The following is a 12,735-nucleotide window of genomic DNA, read 5'->3' on the forward strand; positions in this document are numbered from 1 at the left end:
CAGCAGCCGCCTCGCTAAGCAGTTCCATTGATTAGTTTTCCCGCGAACCTTTGGCCCAATCCCGGCGAGAAACAGAAGCAAATCCGAACTTGATATCAATTAACAAGAAAGCCACCAGCTGCCAGCGGCAAACCAAAAGCATTAAATACTTACCATTTCAAAACTGCAAAGGAACGAGCAAGAGCATCGCAATTGCCTTAAGCCTGGTTTGATTTCACACACGAGTAACATCGATGTGGGCCGTCGTTTGGTTTTCTATTTGATTGGCCAAAATGCATTGGTGCCTGAGCCTTCTGTTTGCCGTTCTGTTGTTCTCCGAGATTGAACGAATGTTGGGAAGCAAACACAAACATTTAAAGATGTTCTTTTACGATTAAAAAGAAAAGTAACAAAATAAAATAGAAAAATATTACTTTTGTAAATAAACGAGAAGTTGTTTTTATTGTTGTTGGTTGGCACCTCTTCACGTATGTATTACCCCAATAATGATCATCATATAAAGGGTATAGATTTATTTCTTGTTTAGTTTTCATTCATATTTATTGATTCTTCATACGCATGTTCATAATACATAATTGCATATTGTACGACTTATGATAAATATTTCCATATAATTCCGTTTGAAATACTTGCATTTAAAGTGTATGTGTGGTGGTGTGTGCTTTAATCGTTTAACATTATGGGGTGTACGTAGGCATATTCAATAATCCTATATAGATTTCGCAACAAACTCGCGATTTGCCCGTTCCCATCGGTTGGCAATGGGAACCGCAAGTACGCAAGTAGTTTTACATGTGGGTATTATTGGACTTATGTAACTGAGCACTCCACGTGGATTTACTAGGCAGTTGAACTTAAAAATTAACAAGCTTGATGGCTAATCATATTTGTGTACATGTACGCGTGGGGTGTGGGTGGTGGAACTAAAACAATTTACAAATAATTAGCAACTATTGCGAGAACTAAAAAGTGTGCTAGAACCTAGTTAGATACTAAAATTTCCAATATTTACTCGTATGTTAATGTTAATGTTTATGGTTTAGTTTTAGTTTTAGGCTTTAGGTTTTAGGTTTTCTAACTTTTCAACACTTAGATGCTAGTGCTAAGGGTGCGGCCTGCCAATTCGAACGACTTCATTATACTCCCATCCAATTCTCGCAATACCTCAAAGAGTTTTCGTTTAAACAATGTAAATGCATCGATCGCTTGGTTAGTGTTTTTCTCCATTAGAATTCATTCCGTTTGTCGCGAATGCGCTTCGGTTTCGGTATCTGTGTTCTGCTTGTATTATGCAATAAAATCAGCCTTAGTTATAATAATTGTTACTCGTGAAAACGCATCTATAAGTTTGGGTTGCCTATGACGATATTTGCATTAAGCGCGGGCAAATATTTGAGAACCTCTTTCAATACAATACGATCTCCGTCTTAAATCTGCTCCTGTAATACTCTGGCAAGTTAAAGTTTTTCTCTAAAAAAAACAATCATACAAAAAATCTGTTAAAAGTAAAAATCTGTAAATTTTACTAGCAAAAATTTACGTTTTGTTTTCCATTTCGATTTTTTTGTTTCTCCTTTCTTTTTGTTTCGAATATAAAATTTGCCGCCTATTGAAATATTTGTTTTATAAATATTGTATTAAAAACATTATACGTTTTATTCGCTTAGTACTTGTTAGTTTAGTTTAGTTGACTTGACTTGACTGGAAATTCGGCTAAATGCTCAAATTCAAATATTATTGTTACTCGGTGCAACTTCCTTCCCTGCCTTCCTGCCTTCCTGCTTCCTTTAGGCATATAAAACCTACGCTAGTTGTGTGTGTGTGTGTGTGTGTTAGAGTAATGTAAATGTTTATGTTAATGTCCTTTAAATGTTTTGTGCACTAGTCGAACATGAACACGAACACGAACACGAATGATCAATGGATGGATAATGAACTTGCCTGCCCTTCAACATTACGAACTAAGATAGGATGCGGACTGAACTCCACACTATAACTTCTGACACATTGTGCGGCTCGAAAGCAAACTGAAAGATCGGATTCTGAACACCAGAAGTCTGGGCCACTGCCTTTCAGTTTGTTTTCAATGGTTGATTGGTTGGGGATCGGTTAACTAATCATATAATATTGCATACATACTTGCTGTTCGGTTACAGATAGCGATTAGTTGCTGCTCGCGGGCAGCCTACATAAATTTATATCACACGCAATAAATATAATAAAAGTAATGAAAGGTCGAAAGTCGAACGAAACCAAACGAACTGCAGTTCGAACCTCCTCGTGATTTGTGGCTGAAGTGGTTGTTCTTTCTTCTTTTGTTTTTTCTCCGGGTGCAGGCAGTTGCAGCTATTCGTTGTGAGTGGCAATGACTGTTGACTACTAACCCTAACTAACGATGTAACGATTTGGCAAATGGTTCTCCCCCTCTCCTCGATTCCCCCGGGAATATGTATGTAGTTTAGTGCAGCCTGTGGTGGTTGGCCTTCGGCATGGACCCCACAATGCGGACCCTTCCCAAGGTGCCCACGGCTCCAGCGCCAGCGCCGCCGGAGAGTCGCTGGTGCATCTGCAGCATCTGCTGCTGCTGCAGTTGCTGTTGCAGCTGCTGCTGCTGCTGCTGTTGCTGCTGCTGCTGCTGCTGTTGCTGCTGCGGATGGTATTGGCTAGTTGGCAGATGCGGCTGCGGCGCGTGCTTGGCATCGTTGCAATCGCAGAACTGCGGCGGTGGCGCCAACACCAGATTGTCGGTGCACAGCTGCTGCAGATTGTTGTTGCCCGGCTGCACCGCAGCCGCCCCAACGCCCGGAACGCCAGCAACAGCGCCAGAGGCAACAGCCACCAGCTGTCCGCTGGGCAGCATGCCCACAATGTGCGCGGCCATTGGCTGTTGCTGCTGCTGCTGCTGCTGTTGCTGCTGCTGTTGCAGTTGCTGCTGCTGTTGCTGTTGGTTGTGGTGTTGCTGCAGCTGCTGCTGCAGCTGCTGGTGGGGATGTGGGTGGGTCTGTGTGCTCGGGTGGTGGGGCTGCTGGCGCTGGAGCGTGAGCTGCGACGGCTCGCCATCGCTGTCCGCCTCCAGAGGCGGCGGCAGCTGCATCAGGGACACGGCCGTGGTGCGGGTGGCACCCCGCTGCATGGCGATGGCCGCCGCCTGCTTGCGCGTCAGCGAGTTGTGCCGCTGGAAGGCCTTGGCTGGCGGCGAGGGACTGAGGTCGCCGTCGTCGTCCTCCAGGTCGGAACGCGTCTCCATCTCGGACTCGTGGCCACTGCTGGTGCTCTTGTGCAGCTTCTGCTGGTGCTTGGCCACCAGAGCGGCCGTGTTGCTGGCTCCTCCCGCCGCTGCCGCCTTCGCCTTGAGGATCTGCTGCAGGTGCTGCTGGTGGGCCATCTGCTGCTGCTGCTGCTGCAGGATCTGCTGCTGGGTGGCGATCAGCTTCTGGTTGGGATTCGACGACTGCTGCTGCTGCTGCTGCTGCTGTTGCTGCTGCTGGTGATGATGGACGTTGGGAATGCGACCCAGCACCTGGGGACTCATCACGTTGCTGTTCATGTTGATGTTGATGTTGCTCTGCTGCTGCGAGAACTTGTTGCTGTTGGACACAGTTACCGGTTGCTTGCTGCCCAGCTGCTGCTGCTGCTGTTGGATGGCGGGCGCATGTTGCTGCTGCACCAGTTGCTTCACCGTGAGGGTTGCTGTGGGTGGAGTGCCTCCTGCAATCGCACTCGCTCCTCCGCCGCCAATGCTGATGGTGGTCTTGGCCATGGGCTTGGTGGTCAGAGTGCTGTGGCTGCTGTTGCTGCTCGGCTGGTCGGGAATGGTCTTCGGCTCCTCCACGATGGTCACCGATGGCTTCTTCTTGATCGTATCGGTGGGCTTTCCGCCCACTGGCAGGGTCACCCCAGCAGCTAGAGCCATCTGCTCCTGCTCGCTGCTCACGCCGGAGCTGCTGTTGTCGCACTCATCCTCGCCAGGTTGCAGGTGTTGCTGCGGTTGCTGGTGGGCTGACTGCTGCTCCTGCGGCTTCTCCTCCTCCGGCTTCTTGGCAAAGCCGTTGGGCGATGACTTGGAGGTCTTCAGATTGCTGCGAATGCGTTGGATCTCCTCCACGGAAAGGGAGTGCGAAATGGAGGCACTGCCCGAGTTGGAACTGCTGCCACTAGAGGGGGAATTAAATAGAATATCAGTAAGGATTCTGTATTTAAGTATATCCTAGTTAAACTCCTACCTTGCTTGACTATTTCCACTGGTCTCTGGCACATCGAAGAGCGCAATCTTCTCGTTGAGCTTCGTGTTGCGTGCCACCAGAATGGAGTTCTCATCCTCGCCATCCGACTCGCTGCAGCTGTAATCTGGTTCGGGGATCGGAGGAGCAGTGGTTGTAGCTCCACCAGTGCTGGCATTCCCGTTTCCGTTTCCATTGCCATTCCCGTTTTGTGCTGCAACAGGAGCTGCCTGCGGTGGCGGTGGAGCAGGCGGGGATTGGGGAGACTGCGGCTGCTGCTGCTGCACCTGTTGCACTTGCACCTGCACCTGGGGAGCAGCATAGTGAGAGGCCACTGCTGTGGGTTGCTGCTGCACCTGCTGTTGCTGTTGCACCTGCTGCTGCTGCTGTTGCTGCTGTTGCTGCTGCTGCTGCTGCTGGGGACGCATCTGCGTGGGAGCAGCATACTGACTCACTGGCTGCTGGGAGCCGGCGGATGTCTCCTGGGAGGACTTCTCCTGCGCCTGCCGCAGCTTCCAGGCCATCACGTTGCGCAGCTCCTGGGGAGAGGCGTAGATCTTGGCGTTCGCCGAGGGATTGAAGCTGCTCTGGACGCCGTCGATGGCGGCACTGGTCACCGCGTCGTTCTCCGCCCGCTTCTTCAGCTTCTGCTGCAAGGAGATGGTGCTCTCGTACTCGGACACGCTGCTGCGTGTCTCCACCTTGACCACCTGACCCACCGGCGGAGGAGGTGGTGGGTGGTTGGGTGGCGGCAGCACTGCTCCTCCTGCTCCTGCTCCTCCCAATCCTCCCAGCTTCAGCTCCGCCTGGTTGGAGTTCAAGCGCTGCAGCGAGGCGTGCAGAGTGGCCACGTCGTCCTGCGAGTGGTGACCCTTTCCGGCCGCCTGCCAAATGGACGAGGCGGATCCGTGCAGCTGGGGACCGTGCAGATCGGGCGTGGAATGGAACCGCTTCAGGTCACGACCGCCTCCCGGTCCGCCTGCTCCCACGGTGGGCGTGGCCACTGGTTTTCCACGTAGGGTGCCACTGCCATGCTTGCTCCTCGCCGCCTTGCGCTTCATCTCGGCCACACTTCCATAGACCAGAGGACCACTCCTCATGGGCGAACCATTCGCAGCGGGAGGAGTGGCTGCCCCACTGTCCGTTCCGGATTGGAACCGCGAGCTGGTCATCATGGTGGCATAGCGACTGGCGTTCGCGTTGCCGTTGCCCTCGCCCTGCTGCCGCTGGAAGAGCTCCTCCAGCTCGGCGGCCGTGATCCTGCTGGAGGTGGGCCTCGCCTTGATGCTCGCCGTGCGCAGCTGGACGGGAGTTCCCGGTCCCGTCTGGTTGCCACTGGGCGTGGGCGTGGCAATCGACTCCACCGAGTTGGACTTGGTGTGCGGCAGGTCGTCCTCCTTCTCGCCTCCGTTCTCCAATCCCGCCACCATGGACTTGGCCCTGGCTCTGCCCACACTCAGAGTGGTCTTGGGATCCCTGCGTGGTGGCATCGGAGCCATTCGCACACTGCCCCCCGAGGAGGAAGCACCTCCCCCTCCTCCTCCGCCTCCTGCTCCGCCTGGTCCCGTCATCTTCCTGGGCAACGTGGCGCACTGGCGATGGGAACTTTGTGGGGTGCTGGGTCCACTGTTCAGGTGCTGGCTGCCCGCCCTCGCTCCACTGGGCAGGTACTGGGCACTGGCCTGCATCTGGTGGGGGAACTGGGGCGAGACCACCGTCAGGTTGACCAGCGCACCCGCCGAGCGGATCATCTCCACCACCTGCTCGTGCGAGGCGGAGCTCACGTCCTCCCCATTGATGGTGAGCAGGAAGTCACCGGGTCGCAGACCCGCCATGTCGGCCACTCCACCCGGATCCACGTCGTCCAGGTATTGGAGCGCCGGAAAGCGTTCCGAGGGACGCAGCTGCATCAACTGGGAGGAGGCCTTGGCGCCACGAAGGATGAATCCGAAGCCACGCTTGGCGCGATGCAGAACCACCGAACGTGGCGCATTGTAGGCGCTGCAAGAGGGGATTCTTTATTAGTTTGTAATTCCTATCAGGGATTAAGGTATCCTACCTCTTCTTGATGCGCGGAGCAGTGGCGCTGCTGTACTGACCCACCGAGTGGTTGTTGTTCCTGCTGTTCATCCCGTTCCCGGCTGCTCCTCCGCCTCCGTTGCTCTCACCCAACTGCTGGCAGGACCCGTTGCTGGCCACCGAGAGGGAGGGCGACTGGTGCGGCTGCTGCAGCAGAGTGCTGGAGCTGCCCGAGTGGCCGCCCAAACTGAGTTGGGGAGATCCCTGGTAGGAGGCGGCGGAGGAGACGGGCGCCTGCTGCAGATGCTGCTGCTGCTGCTGCTGATGCTGGGGAGCCATTCCCGTGCTGGCGGTCATCACGTTGGTAATGTGCTTCTGCCGCAGACTCACCTCCTGGACGCACTCCGCCGGGAAGAAGCCCGACTGGTTCGTTCCCCGCACGTAGCCCTCGAGGAGTCCGCAGTCGGTGCTGCCCACCACCTCGATGACGTCGCCCGGCTGGAGGCGAATGTGGCCCACTGTGTTGCCCGCGTAGGGCTCCATGCACACCACCGTGGTGCTGGGATGCCCGATGGAGCAGGCCGCCGAGTCCGAGTTGGTTCCCACGCCCGACGAGTCGCTGATTATGTCGCTGGTGTCGCCCAGGGATTTGTCTGTGCGAGGAGGATGACAAAACAGAGGTGAGTGGGTTGGTTCTCTCCGGGATCTTGGTTGTATTGATTATCTCATATGAGGCAGAGGACGAACGAGTGGCATGCGAATGTTCGGACACACAAAGGGAGCCTTTTGCTTTGGTTGGGCAAAGGCAAAGCGGATGCTTTATGTGGGGTAACTGACACGATCGATAATGGAAAAGTACAATGTGGAAAACTGTTTACACTTGGGAGTTACAAAAACTTAAGGTAAAGAATTTGATTCATTGGAGGGAAAGTAATACGGTAAGGTGTATTGAGAAAGTATTTATCGAAAAACTCTTAACTTAGTTGCAATGAAATCTAGAAAATCAGAATTACTTAGAGGATTTCTAAGCATATAAATAATTAAATATTTTACAATTTTGTATATTTAACCTTTGCCAATTGGAATTCACAATTTTAAGACAATGTTAGCTTTCCGATTCATTCATATGTATATCGATTATTTCGATAAATGAGTATGATTTCCTTAGAGATGAGTTTTAAAGTCAATAAAATAATTCATAACAGAAACTCATGCAATATCATATTTATTTAGTTCAAATCTACTTAAACGCATGCTATAATTTTTATAGAAACAAAATTATATAGATTATGAGTGTACTTATCCTTTTGGTTAAAACTAAATATATTATTACTTAAGATAGTTGTAGACCTAACTTTTCAGAGACCCTCTTAAAAAAGAACTAATATAACTAAACATAAGATGCAAATGCAAATGAGATCGAAACCGAACGGAAAACAAGGGCCATTCCTCACCTGTCACGATGCTGATGTCGTCCTCGTGGGAGCGGTGGCCGGAGGAGCCCTCGGAGAGGCTGGAGCTGGCCGAGCTGTAGGCGCCGAGCATGTGCTCCGAGGGGCACGGCGACGGCGGACCATGGAGCTGCAGCGTGTGCAGGTGGGGCATCTGGGCGTGCTGGTGGTGGTTCTGGTGGTGCAGGAGCTGGTGCTGATGCTGCTGCTGGTGGCCGGCGAGGTGCTGCTGGTGGCTCTGCTGGTGGCCAAGCATCAGACCAACACCGCCGGCCGAGCCGTTCCCGTTCCCGATTCCGTTGGCATTGGAGCCATTGGAGCCGACGACCATCGCACCACCGAAACCACCGCCAGCCGCTGCCATCAGAGCTGCGCCGGCGGCTCCGTTGGCGCTCAGCCACCCGATGCCCGAGCGGCGCTTCGGATTGTAGCGCGGCGGTCCGCGGAAGGGAACTGTGTGGCGATCAAGGACATTCGCTTTAAATGTGTGTGTGTGTGAGTTCTTTGTGTGGGTTTAGTGGGTCAGGGAATGGTTAGGTTGGGGGTGGTGGGGGTAAATGTTTTCAGTAACAGTTGGTCGTCTAGTCTGGAAATTATTGGAGCTGTTTGTCGAAGACGAAACCCTTATAAAATCAAGAATATGTTTCATACTAAAATTTCACTTTGAAGTTACATTTGGTTGATTAGATTTAAGTCTCCTAAATAAATACCAATTGTTTGATGTACAATATAACCTACTTACTATCTAGCTTCTTTATTTATTAATATTAAACATCTTGATTTTATAAGGTGCATCTTCTTTGGTTAGTATTTTGGTTTTTAAAAATTCGTTGCTCTAGCCAATTCCCAACGATAGCGTCCGTTCTCTACTCAATCTATTTGGAGTCAATAAAAAATGATAAAGAAATAACAAAAAGGAAATCTAAAACCCTAGACCAAGCCAGTTTATATGGATGCTCCGACGTTTGGTGACACACTTTACTTACACTTACTTACTGCTTATTTGTCGAAGGGTAAGCGACTGTCGTAAAAAGCAGAGGATGGAAGGACACTCTACCAGTGTCCTGCCAGCAAACGAACTCTAGGAAATGTGGTACATGGATGATAGAGCACTAATAACATTAAACAAAACATGGAACAAGAACAGCCAAAAACATTTTGAGTGTGGCATTAACCAAACTATTTGAATCGATTACATTTATGGAGCAAATATCTCAAACAAGCAATGCAAAATACGAAAAAGTGTTTGGGTAAAGTATAGGTTGCACTTGAATAGATCTTAAAAGGAGTACGGATATTTATATATATACGGATACGAGTATTATACATTGATATGGAAAGAGACCTATATTATCAAGGTGGATGGTTGATTGGTTGTTGAATGATTGATTGATTAATGATTTATGCAAGTGTGTTCAAAGAGAGAAAAATGGAGATGAAGTGAGACGCACAGAAATGCTGATGGGGGAAACTGATTCGAACTAAGTGGAAAAGGAAACTAGTTTCGGATGTGACCAATATATAATATAAATCGGAATTAAATAGATTGAGCAGAGCAAACGAATTTCAAATCAAAAACTTAATAAAACAAAGGTAAATCAAGAAGGTGTTTCATTAAAACACCTTCCCTTTGAATGGGATTTTTGGTTTGAGTTTGATGAGCATGAAGTTAGTTCGGTTGCGAGTTCGAGTCGAGTGTTCTTGAGGAGGCGATTGATGGAGTGACTTAGAGATCGTCAAGCACTTACCAATGTCCTCCGATTTGTAGTTCTCAATGATTTCGGCCAGCTCCAAGTTGCCGGCTATGACAGCCACCTGAGAGAAACGGATTTGGGTTAACAATCTGCAGTTCCAGCAACCAGATCAAAGTTATTAAGTCAAAGACTAACTTAGTCACTAGACTGAACTACAAGCGTAACTACAGCAGCACAAAAGTACCAACTTAGGTATAACAAACTACAAGTTTTCAACTAAATTCAAAAAGTTACGGTTCAGAGTATGCACAGAGAAAAAAATCTTGTTTCTTGTTATGTATTTTTATATCATGATGATATATTTAATAAACAGAAATAATATTAACACCCTTATGGAGTACTTAAATATATTTCTCGATAATAATGTTTTAATTGATTATTTCTCAAAATAAGATATTGATAATGGGTATTTATGTTATGCCAGATCTTCTGTAATTCTTTTCTATATTATTTTATAATTTTTTTATATTAGTCAAGATATTTTTCTCTGTGTAAACTCCGGATTGCAGACACTGGGATTTACCTGGTAGGGAGTTTGATTGGCAAAGTTCTGGGCGCCGCGCTGAGCGCCGCGAAAGAGAAGCATTCTGGCACAAGCCTCTTGGTTGTTAACAGCGCACACATGCAGCGGACTATTGCCGGACGCATTGCGGCCATCCATGTCAGCACCGTAGAACAGCAGGTGTTCCAGGTGCTGCACCAGGCCGTGCCGACAGGCCTACGGATCAGATCGAATCAGATCGGAGATCGGAGATCGGAGATCGGAGTTTGGAGACAGCCAAAGGATGCAGCAGAGATGCAAATGCCAACCCGCGGGTTACAAAGTATTAGCAAGCGATTTGGTTTTGTTTTTTGTTTTGTTTTTGTTTTTAAGAGTTAGAAAAGAAAAGTTCAAGAAAGAAGAGAGAGAGAGAATTGAATCATTAATTGGCGTTCAACGGTTGTGGGCCAACACCATTTCACCGGGGATTGGCGCGGGGTCAAAGCAGTTGCTGTTAGGGATCGCCATGTTGGAGAAGGACCGCCACCGACTCACCTGGTGAACCTCGTTCCAGCCCTGGCTGTCCTGGATGCCCAGCGTGGCGTGGTCGTGGAGCAGGCTCTCCGTGATCTTCGCCTCGCACTTCCTCGTGATGGAGATGTACAGCGGGGTGATGCCACGCCCATCTCGGTAGTTCGGGGAGGCGCCCAGCTCGAGGAGGGTGCTGTAAAATCAGTAAAGGATTATTAGGATTGGTTCAAAGATTATAAACAATTACTAGAATGATTAGACTGCATGCAAATCATTTTGTTAATACACTAACGCAATATTGATATATATTTCCAATAATACAATCAACTCCTTACCTGACTGCCTCCAGGGAATCATGCTCCACAGCTCGATGGAGAGCGGTAGTTCCATCCTTGGTCCTGTAATCCAGCAAGGCTCCTCCGTTGACCAGAGCGATGAGCAGCTTGTTCGGCTTCTTGGCGCCCGTGGCCACTGTTAAAGGAGTATCCCCACTCTCCGAGCAGTGGAAGTTGGGATCCAGGCCCTTGGCACACATCTTGGCTATCTTCTCCACGTGGCCGCCGTTGATGCACTCGAGGAAGCGGCGCAGATTGGCCCGCGTGTGAAGAGCCTTCAGCTGGCGTTCGTCCAGGGTGAGCATTTTGTACACCCGCCTTTTGTACTTGAGCTAAGGTTTCGAAAAAGCAATAAGTTAGAGGAACACGTGAAAAAATGTGTGGGTGGTGGGTGGCTCTTACCTCCAAATAGCCAACGGGTCCGTTGAAGGGATAATCGCCCAGGCGGCGTTCTTCATCCAGGAATTTTCCCGCCTTGCCGTTCGCAGGTGGGGCAAACAGGCCATAGTTGAAGCTCTCCTTGAGCTCCTGGAAAAAGGAAGAGGAGGAGGAAGGTGGTTAGCATTTAAGTACGTGGTGCGTTGGCGAATCAGGTGCTCCATTGACGTGCTCAAGTCGTGCGAGTCCTACAAAAGACTTCCGGCCTGGCAATTGCTGAACTTCCTCCTTGTACTTATGCACACATAAAAACACTGACAGAAAATACTGATTCCCAAAGCAATTCAACCAATATTTGAACTTATAGAATATATAGATAAATTATAAAGAAAATACCGAACTTAAGAATGTCCAATTGAATTCAATTTTCTAACTGCTTTAAATTTATTTATATCTGTTTCTTTTAATTCTCAAGGTGTGGTTTCTAGCTTCAAGAATCTAGCTTATTTTTTCAAGTGCACAAATGAGTATTGCTTGCTTTTGTATACATGTGCTGTGTCCTTTACAATGTCCTCGCTAATGAGCGCGTGACTGCAGTGCCAACTACATCGGAACCACCAACAGCCGCCCAACAGACATTCTGGCATTCATAATTCACCGCTGCCTTTAAGTGGCAATTTCTTGTTTTAATTAAACAAAAAATTTCCCAGCACGGGGAGTGCTTTCCCATCCCCATCCCCAGCTCCTCCCCCTTTTGCCACCCCGGAAAAGTCGGTCTATGATGCACAGACTCCCAGAAAATGTCTCGAGTGTATAACGGGTTTGACATTGCCGCTGCATTAATTATGCAAAGTGCGTGTGTGTGCACACACAACACACATGGGTTGGTGTGTGTGTGTGTGTGTTGGTTACCGCTTTTCCGTGTTCTATTTGCCTTTATTCCCAACGCCCTTAAGTGCCTCGAAAGGCAGTTCCATGTTGGCCCATAATGCGCCAAATGTTGCCATTAAAGTGAACAGTTTGTCGTGGATCTCGACTTGGGTGTTGGCCAGATGTGTGGAGATGGGAGGAAATGGGTAGAGCAGATATGGAAGGGGCTCTTCTTCCAATTAACTACCAAGATGTATTGTCTTACAAGCTGGTGGTTTCCTCAAAATGGGTTTCTGTTTATTTGGTTACGGTTTAGTAAAGGAAATATATACAATAAGTAACATATTCATCATTTGAATACTTCTTATCTTTGCATTGTTTTAGCTTACAGATTATTCAGAACTTTGGAGCTCCAACTTTTAATAAAATATAAAAATAGAAGCCAACAAGTTACAGGTTATTTGCATACAGTGAAGCCAGGCAATATCTGAATGCTATTCCGGCTACATGCACTTTTTCTTTCCAGTCACGTTTCCGAGACTTTGTTTATATAGTTGGATCCCCGGTTTCATATGCAGCAGCAGCAGCAGCAGCAGAAGCAGCAGCCCTTCTTCATGAAGCCACCCACCCTTGGACATATAAATTTCAACCACACAAACTAACACGCCCCCAAGTAGCAGTTACGCCCCCTCCCCA

At 48.8% G+C, this 12,735-nt stretch overlaps 1 protein-coding gene across 4 annotated transcripts in view; it reads right to left on the reverse strand.

Moving 5' to 3' along the window:
• Nucleotides 1-521: 521 nt before the first annotated feature.
• LOC108093682 (AF4/FMR2 family member lilli) overlaps nt 522-12,735 on the reverse strand; it is a 63,863-nt gene continuing 51,649 nt past the window's right edge. Inside the window, exons 4-12 of one of the 4 annotated variants that reach the window (XM_017193858.2) lie at nt 11,194-11,319; nt 10,792-11,123; nt 10,481-10,649; nt 9,968-10,162; nt 9,439-9,505; nt 7,694-8,143; nt 6,280-6,892; nt 4,224-6,221; nt 522-4,154 (exon numbers count right to left, since the gene is read on the reverse strand). In XM_017193858.2, the coding sequence (XP_017049347.1) occupies nt 2,459-4,154; nt 4,224-6,221; nt 6,280-6,892; nt 7,694-8,143; nt 9,439-9,505; nt 9,968-10,162; nt 10,481-10,649; nt 10,792-11,123; nt 11,194-11,319 (5,646 nt within the window). In that variant the 3' untranslated portion in view covers nt 522-2,458. The remainder of the gene's footprint in view (nt 4,155-4,223; nt 6,222-6,279; nt 6,893-7,693; nt 8,144-9,438; nt 9,506-9,967; nt 10,163-10,480; nt 10,650-10,791; nt 11,124-11,193; nt 11,320-12,735) is intronic. The other 3 variants (XM_017193860.2, XM_017193861.2, XM_017193862.2) reach the window with 3 other exon arrangements.

This window comes from Drosophila ficusphila, unplaced genomic scaffold (assembly GCF_018152265.1).
Source record: "Drosophila ficusphila isolate 14025-0441.05 unplaced genomic scaffold, ASM1815226v1 contig_414, whole genome shotgun sequence".
In the NCBI taxonomy this organism is placed as follows: Eukaryota; Metazoa; Arthropoda; class Insecta; order Diptera; family Drosophilidae; genus Drosophila; species Drosophila ficusphila.